Here is a 25359-nt window from a genome sequence, read left to right as displayed (position 1 = left end):
CGTCTTTGGCTGTGGCCATTCCTGCATGTACCTGTCGGAAGCCTGGACCCGTGGGGAATCCAAAAGGGTTTCCAGAGGAAGGCAAGCTTCAGCTCCGTATACCGGGGAGCACAGGGTCCTTCTGGGGTCCGTCTAGTTGTCTCCACCAGAGTAGGAGCCTCCGGCGAAGACATCCTTCAGGTCCCCTTCGGGTGACTGATACCCGAGGTCCCGTTCAGCCGTGGCCACCTCGCCGTCGTCCACCTTTTCTTTGCCAGGTCGGTGACGAGGTGGGGAGCCGTCTTTGGAAGACTTGTCGCGCTGCTCACTGACGCGTTTCGTGAGGTCAATGATCTCGCGACACTCCTCGGCGCTGTGGCGACCGTTGGGGTGCATAGGGCATGAGCCGCTGTTACTCCTTTGTGGTCGTGGACGTTTGTTGCGGTCGCCCTGGCCTCCGGTCGTAGCTGCGACAACCAAAGCGGTGGACCACGGCTTCTGGTAGTCGCGATCCTTCTTCTTTTTCTTCTTTCCGTCCCGGGGGACGGCACCCGAGCCACCCGACTGGGTAGCTCCGGTTTGTGGGGCCGAGTGCCAAGCTCGGCCCTCGGCGGCTCTGGCTCATTTATCGACCAGAGCGAAGAGTGTGGGGACAGTTTCCACGTCATGTGTGGCCAACTTCTCCAGCATTTTCTCATCACGTACTCCCTGTCGGAAGGCCATGATGATGGAAGCATCAAAAATGCGAGGTATAGTACCTCGCACTTTGGTGAAGCGGGAGATGAACTTCCAGAGAGTCTCCCCAGGCTCCTACCTCACCGTATGGAGGTGGGCCTCCACCCCGTGCTGCTGGTAAGCACTGGTGAAGTTCGCAACGAACCGCGTGTAGAGCTCTTCCCAGGAGTAGACTGACTCTGGGGTGAGGTTCATGAGCCAGGTCCGGGCAGGTCCAGACAAGGCAACATGAAAATACGTCGCCATCACAGCGGTGTTTCCACCTGCTGCCGTGATGGCGGTGACGTACACCTGCAGGAACTCCGACGGGTTCGACGTTCCATCGTACTTTTCCAGCAGGTGCGGCCGGAACTTAGGAGGCCATGACGCCGCGCCAAGATGATCCGCGAGAGCGGTGCAGCCCACGCCGGCCAAGGGGACACCCGTTTGGGACCGGGTGCCCATTGGTGTCTGCGGTGCAACCGCAGCGAAGTCTTGATCGAGGTTGCGACCATCGATGTTTTGGCAACGCTCGCACGCCCTTTCCAAAGAGACCTGGGCATCCTCTCCCGCACGCCTGCGGTCGAGTTCTGCCCGGAGGTCGTTGGTCTGTGCGCCCCTTACTGAGGGCGAGCGCACAGACGCTGACGCCTCGTGTTGGCGCCATGATGACCGTGTCCTCGATCTGGTCGAGGTAGAATGTGTCGTACCGAGTAGTCGGTCGACGTCGTCCCGCCATTGCTTCATGGCCCCTGGTGAGGCCGTGGAGCTTGGAGGGTGTCGCAACAACTCCATGGCTGTCGACAATGCCCCCGGAGTCACCCTCGATGGAGTCTGGGACGTTTGTGCAACCGTGTGCTGCCGTGCGGCGTGCACAACAGCAGTCCTAGCACTGAGCGGTTGGGAACCTGCGGTGTGGAGGAAGTAGCTTCTCCCTCCACCGCGAAGTCTACCGAAGTCTCGGCACGGTGCTCAATGATTTGCACCATCATGCTTGAGCAAGGAAACAAGCAAAAACCTAATGCCTAGCCCCCTACCTAGCGCGCCAAATGTCGGAGAGGAAATCTCCGGCCGGGTGGCGGAGTGCACCCGCCCTAAATCCTAAGATGAGGAGGGGCCTAAGAGTTTTGCTTGTTAGTTGGAAAATGGGAAGAACATAAGAACACACAAGGATTTAGAGTGGTTTGGGCCGTCGGAGCGTAATACCCTACTCCATTGTGTGATGTATTGCTTGAGAGCTTATATGAACTTGTGAGCGTCCGAGTGAGCCTAAGATTGGATCTCCCTTATAACGCCGCATGCCTCCCCTTTTATAGCTGAAGGGGGGCATGCACAATGGTACTAAGCCCCAACATGTGGGCCCAGGGACATAATGAATATAGCACTTGGAGCTACAAATGTTCGCTGATGGGGCCATCTTCTTGTGCCCTGACATCCAAGATCTGCGTATCCTCGGCGTGCAGGGGAAGCTTCTTGTAGAAGGGATGATGAGCTCAAAGCACCGCACGACACGGGCGCACTGTTTGCCAATAGACTGGACAGGCGCGCCGTCTGCTGGATGACCCTGACGCCGTCTGCCAGCGGATTGGACAAGACACATTAAATGCTGAGAGGGCACGTCGCCCGTCAGCGTGGTGGCAGGCGGCGCGTCCTCTCCGCAATAAATGCAGAGGCTGCGCTGCTTTAGCGGCCTTACGTCAGGCTCGGCCCGTTGGCTTATGTCATGGGCCACAAGCCATGCGACAGCAGCGGGTCTCCGCCTGAGCAGGGAGCGTAGGGCATGGCCTGGACACGTGCCAGCACCGGACCCTTACTCATGCCAGGATCATCCCCGTCCCGGGACCTTGCTAAGGACTGGATCTTACTCGGAGGGACCTGGGGCCCACCCGAGGGACCCGACATGCCCTTTTGGGAGCTCCGGACTTGTACGTACAGGGGTCCGGTGTCCCTCTGTGGAGGTCCAGGCCCGATGATGCATCGTGGGATGTATTATTTTTCCTTGCCACGTGGTGCCCTTAGACCTGCCCATGTGGTGGGGTCGGGTGCCGTTCTCCGTGTAGCCTGGAGGCGTCGTACGTGTACAACGTCTTCATACTGTAGAAGAGGGTACCCCTGATTTGGGGTACCGACATTGGCTATGTAGTATGTACCTTCTCAAGAACTGGGAGGCCTCAAACTCTGGCATCTCACAAGCTTCAGGCTGCCATCTGAATTTTTCATACGCGAAATCTTTTCGCTGGGTTAGTCTGCAGGACCAACTCTCTGAAAGCTACTGCTTACAACCAAACCCTGAGTATAGTGGTCTACGATTGTCAGAAACCACTTCCCATTCCTATACTCACATTCATCTGTAGGACAAAAAAGCGAACATAACATACAGATTAAAGCAAGATAACCTGTGCGCTAGCTAATGCACAAGTAAACTGAACAAGAAATAATCTTCTGGTTTTTGTGCAAAGGCAATATGAGAAATATGTAAATGAAAAAAACAAGCATATTTGTATGCTCGCATAAGAAATAAATTCATGGTTTTTCTAGCAGCCACAAAGATGAGTATACCTTTCTTGTTTGGGAGCAGGGCGGAGGCCCTCCTTTCCTTCTTGGCTGGCGGTGGCATGGACTGGCCAGCGGCTTCCGGGTCTCCGTCGTGGGGCGCGGCGGCGACGGACCCCGGCCTGACCATGCTGTCCTTCGCAGGCCCGTCCTCCTCCATCGTCGACGCTGAGGTGCGGCTCCAGGATTTCGCCGCGGGTCGCGTGGAAGCAGAGGCGACGGCCGCGAGCATCACACACGGACGGGGGCAGCCGATAGCACGGGATGCCGGGGCATCACGAGCGGGCGGGGGCACCGCGGCGTGCGTCACGGGGACGGGGCGGGCGCAGGGGCGGGCATCGCGAGGACGGGTGCGGGAGCAGGCGGGGGCACGCGAATCACGGGAGCGGAGCCACGGTGAAACTGGTGGTGAACGCCTACTTTGCTCTCTTATAGAGTAGTAAAGATAATTGGCCTTAACCTCGTTTGAGGCCGACTATGTGTCTTTTATTATGTAAAAATTCACGTGAATTGAGACAGACGAACAAGCTTTGCGTGCTATTTCAAACTCCACAAGTCTGTTTTTTGCAAATTCTGCAGCCTGCTGAGCACAGCCAGTTGACTCAAGCGCCATACCTCTGCTCCATAGTGGGCACCCGTGTGTCACGGGCACGACGAGATTCGGCGGGGATGGCGCGGTGGCGGGCGCGGCGCCTGCTGCCTCTGGCCACCTTCGTCACACTCGGCATGATCCTTGGTGAGCACTGAGCACGCACCGCGCCTCCATCTACTCCCCTCGTTTCGCCCCGCGGCTCCTGCGGCCCCTCGGTTTGCATTCTCTTGTCTCAGCTTGGCTTCTTGCTGGATCGAGTCTGAGCGTGGCTCGGGCTAGTTGGGGGAGGCGGCGGAATGTCGAGCATGCTTCTCTCCGGCTGCTCAGGTGCCAGTGAACTGTCAGTTTCCCCATTAAATCTGACGCATCTGTGTTCGATGAGCGTTTTGCGTAGGCGCGTAGGGTAAATCGCGGAAATTCGACTCCATTCAGGCACTACGCATCTACACCCCTCAGCAGGTTCACTTCGGAGCAGTTACAGTTTGCCGGAGTGGGGAGTGGATACGGCTTTAGTGTCTGTCAGTTTAATGGGGCATTGAATTGAACTTGGTGCCGAAGCATGGTTGCTTTGGGCGTCTTGGCATGCACGATGCCATGTGTAGTTTTTAGTGTTCTTCATGTAAATAGCTTCAGCATCTAGTTTAACAATGCTTCTCTTATCCTCAAATACTGGTTTCTTAACTCCAGCTAGCATTTACAAAATTGTGTACATTTTACATAATTTACTAATTTTATTTTAGTTGCATTTTGCTTCCTTTTCCCTGAACATAGGATCTTTGCTTCAGTTAGCACTTCTTCATCGACTAGATGGCTATTCAGGTATGTGTTCCCTCCCTATTTTGCTGAACTCCAATATGCATGCTTGGGTGTATTTTCTCATTTCTTTTGCATTACACTACAAATTCTGTCATTTTTGTTTCTATTTTGCAATATCAAATTATCTACCTGTTTATTCCCATGTATTCAACTTTAGTTTAGGTTCCCTTTGAGTGTGTGTCACTGAATTTTCTTTTTTTTATGCATCACAAATATAGTGCATGCAGATAGTGATCCAGAGGCTGTTCTTCTTCGCCTTGGATATGTAAGTTCTGGTTTCACATTCATGCCTTAAGTTGTATAATCTCCATAAATATTATGCATGTGTGAGGCATAGTTTTCTCTCTCGAACGCACAACGTTGTTGCCAGGGCCGAAGAGGGCCTGCTATAGGGCCGCTACACGGTACTGTAGCACGCCCCTCGGGTTGGTTAAATAAAGATAAGGTCAGATAAAGATAAGGCTAATTTGGGATAATATTAGAATTAGAGATAAGATTAGATCTAGTACTTAGAGGTCAAGTAACCCTCTCTATATAAGGGGAGGGATTGTATCAATTGAAAGTAAGCAAGAGATTAGAAGGAAATCCCTTCTCTCTTGCCGGCCGTGGGCAAAGCCCTACGGCCGGCCTCCCCAGCGCCCTAACCCTAGCCGTCGCCCTCTAACCCTAGCCATCGCCCTCTAACCTTCGCAGCCATCTGCCGCTCATAACAATCTGGTATCGGAGATGTCAGGCCCTTCGTCCACCACCATCCAGCCGTCGGCCTCCTCCGCCACGCTGCCAATCTCCACACCGTCAGTGCCCAGACCCACCACATCCTCATCCACGACATCGCCACCTCCCCTCACGCTCGAGTCCTTGGTAGCAGCCGTCCATAAGCTCACGCGATCCATGGCAACCATGCAGGCGACATTGGCAGCCACCCTTCTTCCTCCGCAGTAGCAGCCACTGCCGCCGATATCTTATGGCATGTCGCGTACCAGCGCCCCAACGACACCATGCCTGCCCATTCATCTGTTGCTGAAGCCATCGTCGCCTTCCCCTATTCCATCATACGCCATGACTATGGGAGGACCCCAGTACACCATGTCTTCGCCCCAAACACAGATTGTGACATTAGGCGCAATCATCCCTCAGGGAGGCCTACCCCTTTACCCCATCTCCATGCCACCATCACCATCGCCAATTCTATCGTACGCCTTCTCATCGACGGTGCCAAAATTCACGATGGCAACGTCTCCTTCACCGACCCCGTCATGCCCCCATGCCTGTGTCGCCACAGCAGCACTGCGATGACGTCTTCTATGGGGGTGTGGATGGCATCCGGGCATCCACGGGGCAGCTATAGGCGACGACACGCTGCCTCCTAGCGGGTCGGCAAGGACAACGCCCCATCTTCAAGCGGCAGTGCCCAGTTGCTCCAGCAACCTTGCAGCAGCTTGCGGAGAGGAAGGCGATTACGTGGGCGAGTGCCTGCAAGGTGTCAGCGACGGTGCGGCTGCAGGCTGCGACACGTGGCCTCCTAGTGCGCCAGCGGCTGTAGGAGGCGCGCCGACAGATACTTGAGGCAACCTTGGTGGAGGTCGACCTCGGCACACGGAGGCACGACCTCGCCCTGTCGGACGGCCATCAGCAACTGCGCTGGCCCGCTGTCTCCAAGCGCGAGCATGGTGCGTGTCCCGTGGGCGACGAACTCCAACTCTACGGCAACGGCGGTAGGGAAGGCGTTCCCCTCGTCATAGGCGTGGGTGCACTGCCTAGCGCCACCACATTTCGTTACTGGCCGCCACGAGGGCGCCTCCTCTGGTCATTGTTACAACCTATTCCAGGTGGCCATCTATGTGTTCCCCTTTCGTCCAGATGGTGTCCATGGGATCCAGGTGTCTGCACACTTGTAGGTCCAATGCGCGGATTGTGTCCGCCTTATCTTAAGGGGTCAAAAATAAAGAGTCACAATCTAATTCATATCGGAATAATAAAATAAGTCGAGATGTAAAAGGCTTATTTTTAGATGTTAGGTTTGTGTCTAGCGGAGTCATCGTTAGGTTGTAGCTCCAGGACGACCTGCTTGTCCAGGAGGGGTGTAGCGTCAGGGCCCAAGAGGGCCCACTACAGTGATGCTACAGTTACATTAAGAAGCCTTTAACTCTAGCCATCGCCCTCTAACCCTAGCCATCGCCCTCTAACCCTCGCAGCCATCTGCCGCTCATAACAGTTATATTAAGAAGATAGGAACCTAAGAAAACTCATACAAGCCTATTAGGGTATGATTTACATGAGTGACTAGCCGACATAGTTTTCATCTGGCTTATTTTTTGGAATCCACCCTAAATGGCTTCATTAATCGGATATAGTTTCTGAAAAATGGGAACCATCAATTAGATTTAGAAGACAGAAGCAATTTAAGCTGGCAATTGCTAGTGTGAGCAATGTACTGAAACAAAGTGTAGTGGTACCCTTAGCCTTTCTATTTCTTCTTTATGAAGTTCTGTGCAGGTCACTAGAGAAAAGTACCTTGAATTCTTGGTAAAATTTGCTGCATCGGTATAATTTGAGAACTTGTCAGCTTGTGGCATGAACGATGTTGGATTCACTGTTTCAGTCATCAAACATAATTGCATATGTTTTCCCAAATGGTTTCAGTTTACTCACTAAAGGTCTAGTTTGGTGTACACCTATCCAGCATTTTCTTGTTTCTCACCAAATTTCTTTATAATTATAATGTGTAGGTGAAGCCTGAAGTTATCAGCTGGACGCCAAGGATAATTGTTTTCCATAATTTTCTTAGTTCAGAGGTTTGTCTCTCTCGTAACCCAAGGCATTAACGCTATGTGTTATGTCACTATAAACCATAGCGCCAACATAAATCATAGTGGGCAATACCAGTGCCACTTAGATTCCTTTGCTTGCTCGAAAATGGAATTATGTAGAACTGTAGATTGCTCTTATTGCTAGTAACTTTTACATATGAACAGGAATGTTTATTTCCAGTCCAGCAATACATGAAGTGTGTTGTTGTTATGACCAGCAGCCCAACAGCCCTAATAAAATCAGCGAGTTTGTTTAGATGGATAAGCATCAGGTAGTTTGTTTAGATGAATAAGTATCAATTAGTTTGTTTAAATGGATAAGCATTAGCTAGTTTGTTTAAATAGATAAGCATTAACTAGTTTGTTTAAATGGATAAGCATTAGTTTGGAACTCCTAGATAGAGTTGGTTAGTTTGTTAGGGGTTGCTATCACAGCCTATATATTGTACCCCTTTGGTTAAAGAAAGAATCAAGCAGGCAATTATATTGCCATGCTTCTCCCATCTGTCACTGTTCATAGTGCACTATTCATTGTGGTTACCATGCCTTCTCCACCAATAGCTCGACGCCGCCCAAGCGCTGGGGTCTTGGCCCTAGATCCCAAACCCACCACTCGTACGACCTTCGTAACCCTAATCCCAACAATCTGGTATCGGAAGACCTTACCGATCCTAGGATGTCAGGCGACCCTCCCATGCCTTATGTTCCCCCGGCGATCATCAACCCCTATGGCCTTTCCAGCAATGGGGGCATCCCCACCGCCATAGTTGTTAAGGCGTTCGTTAAGCGTCGCTTAAGCGGTAAGGCACTGATTAGTAGCAAGGCGTCCTTGTCGCCTTAGACTGGAGAGTAAGGCGTCCGCCTTGGCCAATATGGCTTCGCCCTGGCGCCTTGAATCTTGCTAAGGTGTTGCATTGAGGACGCCTTGAAGACCTGCGGCGGCGACGACGGGGCATAGGTGGCCGCGGCGCGCAAGGCGCAAGCGGCCGTGACGCGCAGAGCTCTGAAAGGGTGCGACAACGGCGTGGGGACAGGAAGAAAGAGAGCTGCGGGAGAGGGACGGAGAAGAACGACAACACCGGGGGAGAGGGAGAAAGATGGGAGCGGCGACGTGGGGAACAGAGGACAGAGGAGGGCGGTGGCGCTAGGGTAGAGGGAGAAAGAGAGAGCGGCGGCGTGGGGGAGAGGCTTGCTGTGCGGACGGGCTCAGGGTGGTGGCTGAGAAAGGAATATGATAAGTGTAGGTTAGGTCAAGTAGTGGGCTGGATGGGCTGAGAAACAGCAGGCCGGTGGCCCATATGTCTTTAAACCCCTTTATTTTTTTATCTTTTACTCCTATCAGTAAGTCTATTAGTTATGTATTTATTTTTTCCTAATCTTCTATTACTACCTATTAATTATGTTGTATTTAAGTCTATTATGTTGTCTTATGTTGAACTTGTGCTCCTATTTAGTACTATCATCCCTACCTATTTAATACTATATTCCTATATATTTCTATATTTATATATTAGTAAGGCGTCGCCTCGCCTTACGCGTTACTGCTTAAAAGGGTAAAAAGGGGGTTGACCACTTTACCTCACCATACCGCCTTAAAAACTATGCCCATCGTGCCCGCTGCGGCACCCTCCCTGCCCCTAACAGTGCTTCCATCCATCGCCCCTGCGCCCACAGCCTCCCACGTCGCTGCCGTTCCATCACCCACCGCTGCCCTTGTCTCCACAGCACAAATCAACCCTTCCACCCCCTGCTCATCCACCAAATTCCCTTTCCACACTCCACAATCCCAGGCTTTCCCGACCCCACCATAGCATACAGCTCCAACCCGCAGCAGCACCCTCACAACCCGCACTACCATAACCTTCTCTTTCCCACCTTCGACGGCAAGGAAGATCTTGTTGGTTGGCTGTCTCGCTGTGAGAGCTTCTTCTACAATCAAGGGACGCCGAAGATGGACAAAGTCTGGATGGCCACATACTATCTCACGGGCGCTGCATAGCTGTGGTCTGTCATGCTGCGACGCGATGAGCCCACACTGCACTGGCCGCGCTTCAAAACGTTGTGCCAGTAGCGTTTTGGGCCTCCTCTGCGCAGCAACACGTTGGGCGAGGTAGCACACCTTTCGTTTCGCTCCACGGTGGAGGACTATCAGGATCGATTCCTGGCTCTCCTGTGCCACACGTAGCCTGTGCCGCCACCGCACCAACAAGCACAACTCTTCACCGCCGGACTTCCATGGCATCTCCGGGTGGACGTCGAACTGTGCGCGCCCGGCGACCTGCAGCAGGCCGTGGTCCTCGTCCGGGCATACAAACGCTGCCAGCAAGCAAGGCTCGGACGGCCGCACGCCTCCGCCCTCTACGCGTCGACTAGCTGCGCCATCCCCCACATCGGCATCACCGGCTGGGCCAGCAGCTGCTGCCTCGACCCCGACAACACTGATGTTCAAGTGCCTCACCCCAACAGAGACGACAGAGCGACGCCACCAGGGTCTGTGCTACAACTACGACGAGTCGTTTGTACGAGGCCATCACTGCCATCGTCTCTTCTACCTTGAGGTGACCGCCAACGACGACATGGCTGCTTCGGAAGATCCCCCACCCCCGTAATCTTGCCTTCCAGCTTGAGGACGAGCTGTTTGTGGTGGCCGGGAGAGATGTTATGACCGACAGCCAACAACCCTAATAAAATCAGCTAGTTTGTTTAGATGGATAAGTATCAATTAGTTTGTTTAGATGGATAAGCATTAGCTAGTTTGTTTAAATGGATAAGCATAGTTTGGAACTCCTATATAGATTTGGTTAGTTTGTTAGGGGTTGCTATCACAGCCTATATATTGTACTCCTTTGATTAAAGAAAGAACCAAGCAGGCAATTATCTTGCCCGTGCTTCTCCCAGCTCGTTGTTGTTCATCGCGCACTGTTCATCGCGTGAACAGTACCACACCTTCTCCACCAACAGCCGACTGCACCCAAGCGTCAGGGTCCTGGCCCTAAACCCCAAACCTACCACTCATACGACCTCTGTAACCCTAATCCCAACAGTTGTGCAGGAACAAAATGCAACTACACAATTTTTTTGAATGGTTGGGAAAGAGCTGAGCATTTTATAAAGATACTAGTTGAGTACCTGTGCTCAATGTTTTCAAGTCGGACGACTTGTTGGTCGTTCTGGCTGACCGACTTGGGTGATTAATCGCGATTAATCACGATTAGTCGGACGACTTGGTGATTAATCACGATTGGTTCAAACTCCAAACCGACTTGGGTGATTAATCGCGACTAATCATGATTAATCGGTGTTGGAACTTGCTGTCAGTCGCAAGAAGGCCAACAGGGGTGAACAGTGTGGACAGTAGGGTTACGCGTGAGATGGCAAATAGCTCTGTTAACCAGGCCTCTCACGGGCACTGTGCGGGGGTATTTATAGGTACCTGAACGCCCAGCGCCTTGTGCTAAGGACGCATGTGCCCTCAGCTACCTAGGTTATCCCCAGAATATTCCCATAAAGCAGGGTTACAGACTGTAATTACAGGGATGCCTTTACAAATTAGGCCCGTAACACGCGGCGGCTACGCAGGGCCCGTTACAATGGGCCGGATCGCACGTGGGCCTCTGAGCTGGACGAGGCCGCATTGTGGGATACCTTCGTCGCCGGTCTTCGTCTGGTGCCGATCAAGCGAAGGGTGCCCCTGCCTGCTTTGTCTGTCAGAACAGCAGAGACTTCGAGCGAAGGGTGGCGTTTCTGCCTTCGCTCCAACATTTGCCCTCCGAGGGACCAGTTCGACAAAGTCACCTGGTGCCGAAGACGTCGCTAGATGGCGGAGACGCTGCCCTCGCTCGAAGTGGTTCCGCGGGGGTTTTTGATGTGACCGTTGATTGACGGCGTACTGTTGGATTGCGGGTTTCCCGAAGCGCCGCGCCCTGTTGGATTGCGGGTTTCCCGAAGAGCCGCGCCCTGCCTATAAAAGGGGGCGGGGGTCGGCGCTTTTTGAACTTTACTTTCCGCGCTCCGCGAAAACCCTAGCCGCCCGCCGCCTTGCTGCTCGCCTGCCCGCCGTGCTCTTGTTCGCCGGAGATCTGGCGCGAGTGAAGCAGACTGCCCGCCGCCGCCGACGGTACGTAGCGATGCCGTCCTCCTCTTCTTCCGCTGCCGCTACGCCGCCGGCCGACTCCTCGCCGCCGGCCGCCGCCTCGTCGGAGGAGACGCTGAGTAGTTTGATGGCGGAGGAGTTGCGCGCCGGCGATTCTGTTGATTTCGGCGTGTCGCGAATGTCGTCGGCCCGCGTGGAGGATATGCAGCGGTTGGGCTACTTCGGCGGCGGAGTTGCTCGTGCCCCGGGGACGGAGAAAGTCCCCGAGCCGGAGGGCGAATTGGTTGTTTTCGAGGCGTTCTTCGCCGCCGGTCTTCGCTTGCCTGCACACCGGTTTGTTGGCGAAGTCCTGCGCAGGTTCAACGTGCAAATTCATCAGCTGACGCCGAATGCCGTGGTGGCCCTGTCGAAGTATGTCTGGGCGACGACTTCGTACGACGGACAGCCATCGGTCGAAGTTTTTGCGAAGCATTATTGTTTACACTGGCAGAAGAGAATGATCGGGGACGAAGTTGCTCAGTTTGGGTCCTGCACGTTCACGCCGAAGACCGGCAAGACCACGATGCAGGTAGTAGAGTTGGTTCCTTGCGCCCGCAACAAGTGGGGCAACTGGAATGAATTTTGGTTTTACGTTGCTGAGGGTACCGTCGAAGGCCACGAGGGACTTCCCGTGTCCGAGATGTGCTCTCATTTTTACTCGGCGTACCCGCCCTTTGAAGTGGCGGAGGATGATGTGGACGAAGGGGCCCTTCGGTGTGCCGCCGGACAGAGCAGTGGGCGCGACTTGGTTGAAGAGTTTGCGGCGTACGGGGTATGGCCCTTGGCGCATGGTTGGGCGTTGGGCGAAGTATGCCCTCGCCAGATGCCTTTCCGTGGTGGGAAGGTGGTGCGGAGTCCCGCCTTCGCGCTAAATCTGCGAAACCGTGATCCGGCCGCCTTTGTGCGTGAGGCGGAGGATGAGGCGGTGCGGCTTGTTGGGCGTTATGTGCCGAGGACAGAGGGCCAGCGCAGCTGGGAGATCCGCGGGTCGAATGACCGTCTGAATAGGGTCTTCGAATTGAACCAACTGCCATATGACGGCTACTCTGGTCAAGACTGAGAGCACCTAGACCGGGGGGGGGGGGGGTGAATAGGTGATCCTATAAAACTTCAAAACTTAAGCCACAAAAACTTGTTAAGTGTTAGCACAATTATGGCCAAGTGGCTAGAGAGGAGTCAAAACACAATAACCACAAGAAATCAATCACAGAGATGACACGGTGGTTATCCCGTGGTTCGGCCAAGTACAAAACTTGTCTACTCCACGTTGTGGCGTCCCAACGGACGAGAGTTGCACTCAACTCCTCTCAAGTGATCCAATGATCAACTTGAATACCACGGTGTTCTTGCTTTTCTTTTCTCAATCCCGTTTGCGAGGAATCTCCACAACTTGGAGCCTCTCGCCCTTACAAAAGATGTTCACAGAGAATCACGGAGCAAGGGAGGGATTAGCAACTCACACACGACACAAAGATCACAGCGAATACGCACACACAAGACCCAGACTTGAGCTCAAGAGACTAGCACACTAGAACGGAGCTCAAATCACTAGAATGTAGAACAAGTGCGCAAGATTGATGTGTGAGTGATCAAGAGTGCTCAAGGAATGCTTGGTTCTCTCCTCCATGCGCCTAGGGGTCCCTTTTATAGCCCCAAGGCAGCTAGGAGCCGTTGAGAACAAATCTGGAAGGCCATCCTTGCCTTCTGTCGTCGGGCGCACCGGACAGTCCGGTGCACACCGGACACTGTCCGGTGCCCGATTTCTTTCCTTAACAGTCGCAACCGACCGTTGCCAACCGTTGCAGATCTGGCGCACCGGACAGTCCGGTGCACACCGGACAGTCCGGTGCACACCGGACAGTCCGGTGCCTCCTTCCGACCGTTGGCCAGACCACGTGCCGCGCGCAGATTCCGCGGCCGACCGTTGGCTCGGCCGACCGTTGGCTCACCGGACAGTCCGGTGCACACCGGACAGTCCGGTGAATTTTAGCCGTACGCCGTCGGCAAAATTCCCGAGAGCGGCGTCTTCGGGCCGAGGCAGCCTGGCGCACCGGTCACTGTCCGGTGCACCACCGGACAGTCCGGTGCCCCAGACCGAAACAGTCTGTTGGCTGTACACAGCCAACTTCTCCTTTTCTTCTTCTCTCTGTTTCTAACACTTAGACAAATATATTAGTACACAAAACCAATGTACTAAGTCTTAGAAACATACCTTTACTTGTGATTTGCAACTTGTCCATCCATGGGCATAGATTCACATTTAAGCACTTTGTGTTGGCACTCAATCACCAAAATACTTAGAAATGGCCCAAGGGCACATTTCCCTTTCAATCTCCCCCTTTTTGGTGATTTATGCCAACACAACATAAAGCAACTAGAACAAGTTCAAAATCACTTCAAATAAAACAAATTTGAGTTTTATTCAATTTTGGCATATATGGATCATCCTTTGCCACCACTTGGTTTGTTTTTGCAAATCAAACTCAAATCTCTATCTCTAAGTCAAACACACATGTTGAAGCATAAAGAGAGTCATTCCAAAAGAGATTGATCAAAGATTTCAAAAACTCCCCCTTTTTCCCATAATCACTACTTCTCCCCACAAAAAACCAACTTTTGACAAAAGAGACAATAAGAGAGTTTTGACAAAACAAAAAGCTCTATTTCACTATTTTCAAAATTTCTCAAGTGGTAGCTGATCCATTTATTGCTTTGACCTTTATTTTCTCCCCCTTTGGCATCAAGCACCAAAACGGAATTAATCTTGGCCCTTTAACCCCATTGCCTCACCAAAATCTTCAATTAAGAGCAAATGGCAATAAGAGTTCATGAGATGGACTTGGAATAAGTTACCCTCTCATCGGAGTGCAGTGGAAGTCTTTCATGGTCCAAGTCCACCTTTTCCCTTTCAATTCTCCTTCGAGACTAAATCAAGCAATCTCAAGCATATGGTTAGTCTCAAAGGGTCAAGTTGTAACACATCTCCCCCTAAACATGTGCATCACTTTGCAACGGACTTGTGAGGTCCAGGGAGTGTTTGTACAACTTGAGCACCATAATAAGCAACAAAATGCAGAATGAACATGATCAAAGGCATAAACACATGTATGCTACAATTTAATCCAAGTTCCGCGAATCTAAGACATTTGGCTCACTACGCAGCCTGCAAAAGGTCTTCTCATCTAGAGGCTTGGTAAAGATATCGGCTAGCTGGTTCTCAGTGCTAACATGAAACACTTCGATATCCCCCTTTTGCTGGTGGTCTCTCAAAAAGTGATGCCGGATGTCTATGTGCTTTGTGCGGCTGTGCTCAACAGGATTTTCCGCCATGCGGATAGCACTCTCATTGTCACATAGGAGTGGGACTTTGCTCAGATTGTAGCCAAAGTCCCGGAGGGTTTGCCTCATCCAAAGTAGTTGCGCGCAACACTGTCCTGCGGCAACGTACTCGGCCTCAGCGGTGGATAGGGCAACAGAAGTTTGTTTCTTAGAGTTCCATGACACCAGGGACCTTCCTAAGAATTGGCACGTCCCCGATGTGCTCTTCCTATCGACCTTACATCCAGCATAGTCGGAGTCTGAGTATCCAACCAAGTCAAAGGTAGACCCCTTTGGATACCAGAGCCCGAAGCAAGGCGTAGCAACTAAATATCTCAGAATTCGCTTCACCGCCACTAAGTGACACTCCTTAGGATCGGATTGAAATCTAGCACACATGCATACGCTAAGCATAATATCCGGTCTACTAGCACATAAATAAAGCAAAGAACCTATCATGGACCGGTATGCTTTTTGATCAACGGACTTACCTCCTTTGTTGAGGTCGGTGTGCCCGTCGGTTCCCATCGGAGTCTTTGCGGGCTTGGCGTCCTTCATCCCAAACCGCTTTAGCAGATCTTGCGTGTACTTCGTTTGGGAGATGAAGGTGCCGTCCTTGAGTTGCTTCACTTGGAACCCAAGGAAGTAGTTCAACTCTCCCATCATCGACATCTCGAATTTCTGCGTCATCACCCTGCTAAACTCTTCACAAGACTTTTGGTTAGAACCAAATATTATGTCATCGACATAAATTTGGCACACAAACAAATCACCATCACATGTCTTTGTAAAAAGAGTTGGATCAGCTTTCCCAACTTTGAAAGCATTAACAATTAGAAAGTCTCTAAGGCATTCATACCATGCTCTTGGGGCTTGCTTAAGTCCATAGAGCGCCTTAGAGAGCTTACACACATGGTCGGGGTACCGTTCATCCTCGAAGCCAGGGGGTTGCTCCACGTACACCTCTTCCTTGATTGGCCCGTTGAGGAATGCGCTCTTCACATCCATTTGGTACAACCTGAAAGAATGATGAGCGGCATATGCTAGCAAGATACGAATTGATTCTAGCCTAGCCACAGGAGCAAAGGTCTCCTCGAAATCCAAACCTGCGACTTGGGCATATCCTTTTGCCACAAGTCGAGCCTTGTTTCTCGTCACCACTCCGTGCTCGTCTTGTTTGTTGCGGAACACCCACTTGGTTCCCACAACATTTTGCTTAGGACGAGGCACCAGTGTCCAAACTTCATTCCTCTTGAAGTTGTTGAGCTCCTCCTGCATGGCCAACACCTAGTCCGGATCTAGCAAGGCCTCCTCTACCCTGAAAGGCTCAATAGAAGAGACAAAGGAGTAATGCTCACAAAAATTAACTAATCGAGATCGAGTAGTTACTCCCTTGCTAATGTCACCCAGAATTTGGTCGACGGGATGATCCCTTTGAATCATCGCTCGAACTTGGGTTGGAGGTGCCGGTTGCGCTTCTTCCTCCATTACATTATCAAATTGTGCTCCCCCTTGATCACACGCCTCCACTTGAGGTACCTGTTCGTCATCTTGTGTTGGGGGATGCACCATGGTTGAGGAAGAAGGTTGATCTTGCTCCAAGTGTTCCTGTGGTCGCACATCACCAATCGCCATGGTGCGCATAGCGGCCGTTGGAACATCTTCTTCATCTACATCATCAAGATCAACAACTTGCTCTCTTGGAGAGCCATTAGTCTCATCAAATACAACGTCGCTAGAGACTTCAACCAAACCCGATGATTTGTTGAAGACTCTATACGCCTTTGTATTTGAGTCATAACCTAATAAAAACCCTTCTACTGCTTTGGGAGCAAACTTAGAGTTTCTACCTTTCTTCACTAGAATGTAGCACTTGCTCCCAAATACACGAAAGTAAGATACATTGGGTTTGTTACCGGTTAGCAGCTCATACGAAGTCTTCTTGAGGAGGCGGTGAAGGTAGACCCTGTTGATGGCGTGGCAAGCCGTGTTCACGGCTTCCGTCCAAAAGCACTCGGGGGTCTTGAACTCTCCTAGCATCATCCTCGCCATGTCGATGAGCGTCCTGTTCTTCCTTTCTACCACACCATTTTGCTGTGGTGTGTAGGGAGCGGAGAACTCGTGCTTGATCCCTTCCTCTTCAAGGAACTCCACTTGAAGGTTCTTGAACTCGGACCCGTTGTCGCTCCTTATCTTCTTCACCTTGAGCTCAAACTCATTTTGAGCTCTCCTGAGGAAGCGCTTGAGGGTCCCTTGGGTTTCAGACTTATCCTGTAAAAAGAACACCCAAGTGAAGCGGGAAAAATCATCTACAATAACTAGACCATACTTACTCCCTCCTATGCTCAGATAGGCGACGGGTCCGAAGAGGTCCATATGCAGCAGCTCCAGAGGTCTTGAAGTGGTCATCACATTCTTGTTGTGATGCGCTCCTCCCACTTGTTTTCCTGCTTGACAAGCTGCACAAGGTCTATCCTTTTCGAATTGCACGTTAGTCAAACCTATCACATGTTCTCCCTTTAGAAGCTTGTGAAGGTTCTTCATCCCCACATGTGCTAAGCGGCGATGCCACAGCCAGCCCATGCTAGTTTTAGCTATTAAGCATGCATCTAGACTGGCCTCTTCTTTTGCAAAATCAACTAAATAAAGTTTGCCGTCTAATACACCCTTAAAAGCTAGTGAACCATCACTTCTTCTAAGGACAGACACATCTACATTTGTAAATAGACAGTTATACCCCATGTTGCATAATTGACTAACAGATAGCAAATTATAACCAAGAGACTCTACTAAAAACACATTAGAGATAGAGTGCTCATTAGAAATTGCAATTTTACCTAACCCTTTTACCTTGCCTTGATTTCCATCACCGAATACAATTGAATCTTGGGAATCCTTACTCTTGACGTAGGAGGTGAACATCTTCTTCTCCCCCGTCATATGGTTTGTGCATCCGCTGCCAATAATCCAGCTTGAACCCCCGGATGCATAAACCTGCAAGGCAAATTTAGGCTTGGGTTTTAGGTACCCAACTCATGTTGGGTCCTACAAGGTTAGTGCAAATATCCTTAGGGACCCAAATGCAAGTTTTGTCACCCTTGCATTTTGCCCCTAACTTCCTAGCAACAATTTTCTTATCCTTTCTACAAATAGCAAAGGAAGTATTTAAAGCACAATAAATTGTAGAAGGTTCATTTACTACTTTCCTAGGAGCATGAGTAATATTCTTTCTAGGCATAACATTTTTCCTAGACATATTTCCATTATGCATAAAGGAAGAACTAGAAGCAAACATGGCATGAGAGTTAAAATCATCATATGCATTATAACTCCTATAAGCATTTTTAGTTTGTCTCCTATCATGATACATAAAAGCATGGTTCTTTTGCACACTACTAGCCATAGGGGCCTTCCCTTTCTCCTTGGCGAGAATGGGAGCCTTATGGCTTGTTAGGTTCTTGGCTTCCCTCTTGAAGCCAAGTCCATCCTTAATTGAGGGGTGTCTACCAATTGTGTAGGCATCCCTTGCAAATTTTAGTTTATCGAAATCATTCTTGCTAGTCTTAAGTTGAGCATTAAGACTAGCCAATTCATCATTTAACTTGGAAATTGAAACTAGATGTTCACTACAAGCATTAATATCAACATCCTTACACCTAGTGCAAATTTCAACATGTTCAACACAAGAGTTGGATTTATTTGCTTCTACTAGTTTAGCATTTAAATCATCGTTTATGCTCTTTAAGTTAGAAATAGAATCATGGCATGTTGACACTTCACAAGCAAGCATTTCATTCCTCTTAATTTCTAATGCAAGGGATTTTTGAGCCTCTACAAACTTATCATGTTCTTCATACAACAAATCCTCTTGCTTTTCTAAAAGTATATTCTTTTCATTCAAGGCATCAATTAATTCATTAATTTTGTCTATCTTAGATCTATCTAAGCCCTTAAACAAACATGAATAATCTACTTCATCCTCATCACTAGATTCGACCTCACTTGAAGAAGCATAGGTAGAGTTGCGAGTACATACCTTCTTCTCCCTTGCCATAAGGCATGTGTGACGCTCGTTTGGGAAGAGGGTTGATTTGTTGAAGGCGGTGGCGGCGAGTCCCTCATTGTCGGAGTCGGAAGAGGAGCAACCCGAGTCCCACTCCTTGCCTAGATGCGCCTCCCCCTTTGCCTTCTTGTAATGCTTCTTTTTTTCCCTCTTGTTTCCCTTTTCCTGGTCACTGATCACGATTCCCTTCCCCTTAGGATCCATCTCTTCGGGCGGTTAGTCCCTTTCTTGAAGAGAACGACTCTGATACCAATTGAGAGCACCTAGAGGGGGGGGGGTGAATAGGTGATCCTGTAAAACTTCAAAACTTAAGCCACAAAAACTTGTTAAGTGTTAGCACAATTATGGCCAAGTGGCTAGAGAGGAGTCAAAACACAATAACCACAAGAAATCAATCACAGAGATGACACGGTGGTTATCCCGTGGTTCGGCCAAGTACAAAACTTGCCTACTCCACGTTGTGGCGTCCCAACGGACGAGAGTTGCACTCAACTCCTCTTAAGTGATCCAATGATCAACTTGAATACCACGGTGTTCTTGCTTTTCTTTTCTCAATCCCGTTTGCGAGGAATCTCCACAACTTGGAGCCTCTCGCCCTTACAAAAGATGTTCACAGAGAATCACGGAGCAAGGGAGGGATTAGCAACTCACACACGACACAAAGATCACAGCGAATACGCACACACAAGACCCAGACTTGAGCTCAAGAGACTAGCACACTAGAACGGAGCTCAAATCACTAGAATGTCGAACAAGTGCGCAAGATTGATGTGTGAGTGATCAAGAGTGCTCAAGGAATGCTTGGTTCTCTCCTCCATGCGCCTAGGGGTCCCTTTTATAGCCCCAAGGCAGCTAGGAGCCGTTGAGAACAAATCTGGAAGGCCATCCTTGCCTTCTGTCGTCGGGCGCACCGGACAGTCCGGTGCACACCGGACACTGTCCGGTGCCCGATTTCTTTCCTTAACAGTCGCAGCCGACCGTTGCCAACCGTTGCAGATCTGGCGCACCGGACAGTCCGGTGCACACCGGACAGTCCGGTGCCTCCTTCCGACCGTTGGCCAGACCACGTGTCGCGCGCAGATTCCGCGGCCGACCGTTGGCTCGGCCGACCGTTGGCTCACCGGACAGTCCGGTGCACACCGGACAGTCCGGTGAATTTTAGCCGTACGCCGTCGGCAAAATTCCCGAGAGCGGCGTCTTCGGGCCGAGGCAGCCTGGCGCACCGGACACTGTTCGGTGCACCACCGGACAGTCCGGTGCCCCAGACCGAAACAGTCTGTTGGCTGTACACAGCCAACTTCTCCTTTTCTTCTTCTCTCTGTTTCTAACACTTAGACAAATATATTAGTACACAAAACCAATGTACTAAGTCTTAGAAACATACCTTTACTTGTGATTTGCAACTTGTCCATCCATGGGCATAGATTCACATTTAAGCACTTTGTGTTGGCACTCAATCACCAAAATACTTAGAAATGGCCCAAGGGCACATTTCCCTTTCAAAGACGATGCGGACCGCCGAGGGAAGAAACCGGTGGTGGAGACTAAAGACGACCCTGCGCCGGCGGCCGCCCCATCCTCTAAGAAGAGGAAACTAGGTACTGTCATGGGAGGACTTGGGGTTTCCGATGGCTTTGCTAGAGAGTTGATGAGGACGTGCGCGGCCCCGGGGGAAAGGATGTCTTCGCCCGAGCTCCGGGAGTCTTCGGCTCGGATGCTGAAGGTTACCGGGGGTTGCTGGCCTAGGAATGTTCCTATCCCCCGCGCGGCCAGCGGGGACGTTTTTACATCTCGCATGGTTCGCAAATGGAGAGTTTTTCCTTACGAGCGGAATATTGCTGCTGTTGTGTCGGCAGTGATGGACAAGGATCGCCAGGGGCTGCACAAAAGCGGTAGGCGGCTATCAGGATTGTTGAAGCCAGGCCAAAGAGGCAAAAGCGGGAGTCGGCGAAGGCTGCGGCCCCCGGCGGAGGCAAGCCGCCGCTGGCGGCGAAGTCAGGCGTCCCTGCATCTAGCAAGGCGCCAGAGGCAGCGCGCGGGCGCCGGAGGCTCCAAACCGGCGAAGGCTGCGCCGCCGCCCAGCAGGGTGGCGGAGGCCGCGAAGGCGGCCCGAGCGTTGCCGTCGGCAGGCAAGCGTGTCGCCGACTTCGCCACCGACATTTGTGTGGAGGACTATCTTGGTGGTAAGTCGCTGTTTTTTTTTATTCGTTGATGCGTTGCAGGGTCGGACGAGGGCCAGCTTGCTATGGTTGCGCCTGCCGCGGCGATCGCGACGGCTGCCATAGTGCCGAAGGCAAGGGGCGAGGCTCTTGGCTCCGGAGGCGAGGTGTCGGCCCTCGCGGTTGTCAGGGACGAGGCGGGCGCAGCGACCCGCCGGCTGAAGGAGGTGACGGAGGCGCTGAGTCAGGTCCGCTGAGCTATACTCTCTCCCCCCCCCTTTTTTATTTTTTTTAGGAAACGGCCTTACATGTGCTCTGCAGGTGGCTGACTTCGCCAGCCGTACTGCGTCGGGGGCCCTCACGGCAGCTGTGTCTGCCGAAGTCGAGAGACTTCGGACGCAACATGCTGACGCTGTCCGTGAGAAATCAGCCTCCGACAGCAAGTGCCGTAAACTGACGGACAAGGTGGCCGCACTGGAGATGGAGAAGGCTGACCTCCGGCGCCAACTGGCGGCGGAGAGGAGGGAGGCCAACGAGGCCATCGCCAAGGAGCAGGCTGCGCAGGCGGAGGCCAAGCTGGCGCGGGCGGAGGGCAATCTTGCCAAGGAGCTCGCCGAACATCTGTAGGAGCGGCTCACCGCCCTGGAGAGCCGCGCGAAGGGGGCCGAGGCCGCGTTGCGTGCGGAGGCCGAACGGACGCGCACGCAGCTTAAGGATACATATCGTGAGCTGGGTGCGCGGACCGGTGACTTCGAGGTGCCGGACCGAGAGCCCGGGCTTCGTTGTCTGCAATGGGTGCAGGAGGAGCTGCAGGAACTCCCTGCTGTCGTGGGGGGGTTCATGTCGTACGCCTCCCTGGTCACCTGCGAGGGGGCGATGAACGCGCTCTCCCGCGAAGGGTGCCGGCACTTCGAGGTCTTCGACCAGGCGGATGAAGATTTTGATCGAGATGTCTATAAGGTTGAAGACCTCGTGGTGAAGGATTCTGCCGGGGCCCTCTACGACCGGATGTGGGGTCCGCACGGTCGCGAGGTGGTCAGGGAGCGGGCGGAGACGGCGATGGCTCAGGTGACATTTTCGTTTGTTTGGCGTTTTTTGGGTGTGGGTTGTGCGTGTGTTTGCTGAATTTTGCGTGTTTTGTCTTAGGCGTTGCGTGGCGAGCGGGTGGACGACCTCGGGGCGTTGAACAGCGCGCTGCCTGACCCGGAGCCGACCCCTGCGGAGGCCGTGTCCGGGGTCGCCCTGGAGCCAACCCCGGAGACCGCGGCGAGCGCGACGGCTGCCCCCATATCTGCTGCGGCCGGCGAAGACCTGCCCCCAAAGGTGGCCGAAGGCGCCCCTGATGCCCCCGCAGCTGCTGTGCCGAGTGCTGAAGATTCCGCGGCGGAGGCGGCGGAAACAACGGCAGAAGCGGCGGCGGAGCCAGCGGCGGAGGCTCCCGCAGCGTCAGGGCCTTCGCAGGTGGCGTAGTGGGTGTATAGGGTTGGGGAATTTTGGATATTTTGCTGAATTTTGGTTGCTGCGCAGGTTCAAGATTTTGGGCCTGCGCACGCAACTGCTACTACTGAATTTTTGGCGGCTTCGACCGCAGAAGGTGGTAATGGATATGGTGAATCTGAGTTTTTTGATTTTACTGACTCTGGGAGCTCGGTTGAGTGGACTGAGGAGTCGTCTGAGGAGGACTTGGATTATTTTGCGGCCTTGGACGTGGCTGCGGCGGAGGCTACGCCACATGCCGCGGACGCGCCAGACGTGCCAGGTCCTAGCACCGGGCGCCGACGACGAAGGGCGGTTGCAAAGCGTAGGGTTAGCGCGGAGGAAGGGGCTCGGCTTCGTGTGAGTAGGGCTGGTCGGCAGGAACTGTTGTCTTTGCCGGCCGCCGCGAGTACAGGGGAAGGGGAGCTGCGAAGTCTTTTTACGGGTGAGGAGCTTAGGATAATGTTATTTAATTATAGGGAGATGGGAATTATTCCTAAGGTTGAGCCGCTGTAGAGTGTGGCGCCCTCGCTTGTATATGTGTAAAGGCTTGTACGATGAAGTTGTGTGCCCTCGCTTGCTTGTGCCTGCGAGGGCGTTGTGTACTTTGTCTGGTATGTTTGGTTACGCTGTGCTGGTGTGATTATAGTCGGTCTTAGCGCGGACGGTTTGATGCTGTCGTTTCTGCTTTTGTTGTACTAGTTCGGCTGCGCCCTTAGGCGGCTTCTGCGTGGATAGTCTTCGCGGTAAACTTCGGGTTTTTTTTTCGCACTTTTTTTTCGCACTTGTTGTGCTAGTCCGGCTGCACCCTTAGGCGACTTCTGCGCGGAGTCTTTGCGATAGACTTCGGGTTTTTTCGCACTTGTTGTGCTAGTCCGGCTGCACCCTTAGGCGACTTCTGCGCGGATAGTCTTTGCGATAGACATTGGATTTTTTTTCGCACTTGTTGTGCTAGTCCGGCTGCACCCTTAGGCGACTTCTGCGCGGATAGTCTTCGCGAGAGACATTGGATTTTTTCGCACTTGTGCTAGTCCGGCTGCACCCTTAGGCGACTTCTGCGCGGATAGTCTTCGCGAGAGACTTCGGGTTTTTTCGCACTTGTTGTGCTGGTCCGGCTGCACCCTTAGGCGACTTCTGCGCGGATAGTCTTCGCGAGAGACATCGGGTTTTTTCGCACTTGTTGTGCTGGTCCGGCTGCACCCTTAGGCGACTTCTGCGCGGATTTGTCGCACGCGAGGGTGGCTATCGCTTAGCCTCGCGGTGACCTCGAATTGGTCGAATGTCGAAGACCGTCGTCGCGGTCTTTTTTCGACGCATGTTTTTGCGGGGGATTTTTCACACATATATTACATGGCTCCGCCTCGTTAAAAACCTCACCCCCCGGGAGGAAAAGAGTGCGGGCCGTTACAAGATTGTTTTTGGCGAATTACAAGGGCAGAATCAGCCCCGATGAGTCAAACAAAAAATTTGCGGAGGTTGTCGATGTTTCAGGAGTGCTCCAGGTCCTCGCCGTTTGGCGTTGCGAGCCTGTAGGCGCTGGGGGAAGCTTTTGTCTTGACTATAAAGGGGCCCTCCCACTTGGGTTCCAGCTTGCCCCTGGACTCCGTCCGAGCTGTTCGGACGAGTACGAGGTCCCCTTCGCTGAACTCCCTCGGGATGACTGCGTGGTCGCGCCATGCTTTGGTCTGGGCTTGGTATTTGTTTAGGGCCTGCAGGGCGAAGACCCGGTCTCCGTCAATGAGATCTTTTGAAGTTGGCTCGTCCACGTCGGGGACGGCTGACGGAACCGTTCGCGGGGACCCATGCTTTATTTCTTGTGGGGTCATGGCCTCCGATCCGTATAGAAGGCGGAAGGAAGTAAACCCAGTAGCCCTGCATTCAGTCGTGTTTAGTGCCCAGACTGCCTCAGGTAATAAGTCGGTCCATCTGCCCTTCTTTTCATCAAGGAGCATCTTCTTGACAGCTGTGAAGATTTTCCCATTGGCGCGTTTCACGACCCCGTTGGACTGCGGATGATAAACAGAAGCGAAGGCTAGCTTGGTGCCAATGGAGAAACAAAAATCCTTGAAGTCCTGGTTGTCAAACTGCTTGCCGTTGTCAACTGTTAGCTCGGAGGGTACTCCGAAGCGGCAAACAATGTTCTGCCAGAAGAATTTTTGGGCAGTCTTTGATGTGATTGTAGAAACAGCCCTCGCTTCAATCCATTTGGTGAAGTATTCGACGGCTACGAAGGCGAACTTAAGGTTCCCCTGAGCGGTGGGCAGGGGCCCGACAATGTCCAGGCCCCAGCGCTGGAGAGGCCATGTATGGGCAATCAGCTTTGTATACTGCGAGGGGTTGCCTGACCGAGGAGAAAACTTCTGGCAGGCTTCGCAGGACCTTGTGACCCGATTTGCGGCGCAGATCATTGCAGGCCAGTAAAACCCTTGGCGGATCACCTTGGCAGCTAGGGCCCTTGGCCCTGCGTGCGAGCCGCACGTGCCACTGTGGACTTCGCGTAGGATCTGCATGCCTTCGGTTTCGGTGACGCATTTAAGCATTGGCTGACTGACCCATTTCTTGTATAGTTGGCCCTCAATCAGTGCGAAGTCCCGGCTTCGATGTCTGAGGCGCTTGGCCTCACTGACGTCGGTTGGATGATAGTACCCCTGTAGGAACAGGGTTATTGGTGCCCGCCAGTCTTCGGTCATGATTAGGTTGACTATGCGGTGGCCCTCGCTATCATTAGTTATTTGGAGCCCTTCGGG

At 52.3% G+C, this 25359-nt stretch overlaps 1 protein-coding gene and 1 pseudogene across 4 annotated transcripts in view; both read left to right on the top strand.

The window, feature by feature from the left end:
* Positions 1-3768: 3768 nt before the first annotated feature.
* Positions 3769-25359, top strand: part of LOC100273794 (uncharacterized) — a 37884-nt gene continuing 16293 nt past the window's right edge. For 2 of the 4 annotated variants that reach the window (XM_008669320.4, XM_008669323.4), the window contains exons 1-4: positions 3769-3982; positions 4610-4657; positions 4873-4919; positions 7384-7449. In XM_008669320.4, the coding sequence (XP_008667542.1) occupies positions 3916-3982; positions 4610-4657; positions 4873-4919; positions 7384-7449 (228 nt within the window). In that variant the 5' untranslated portion in view covers positions 3769-3915. Of the gene's footprint in view, positions 4166-4609; positions 4658-4872; positions 4920-7383; positions 7450-25359 lie in introns of all 4 variants that reach the window. The other 2 variants (XM_008669321.4, NM_001360446.1) reach the window with 2 other exon arrangements.
* LOC103646642 (uncharacterized) lies at positions 4926-7367 on the top strand (annotated as a pseudogene).

This window comes from Zea mays, chromosome 2, assembly GCF_902167145.1.
Source record: "Zea mays cultivar B73 chromosome 2, Zm-B73-REFERENCE-NAM-5.0, whole genome shotgun sequence".
Taxonomy (NCBI): domain Eukaryota; kingdom Viridiplantae; phylum Streptophyta; class Magnoliopsida; order Poales; family Poaceae; genus Zea; species Zea mays.
Note: the sequence above shows the minus strand (reverse complement) of the source record. Positions and strands in the feature narration are given on the sequence as shown.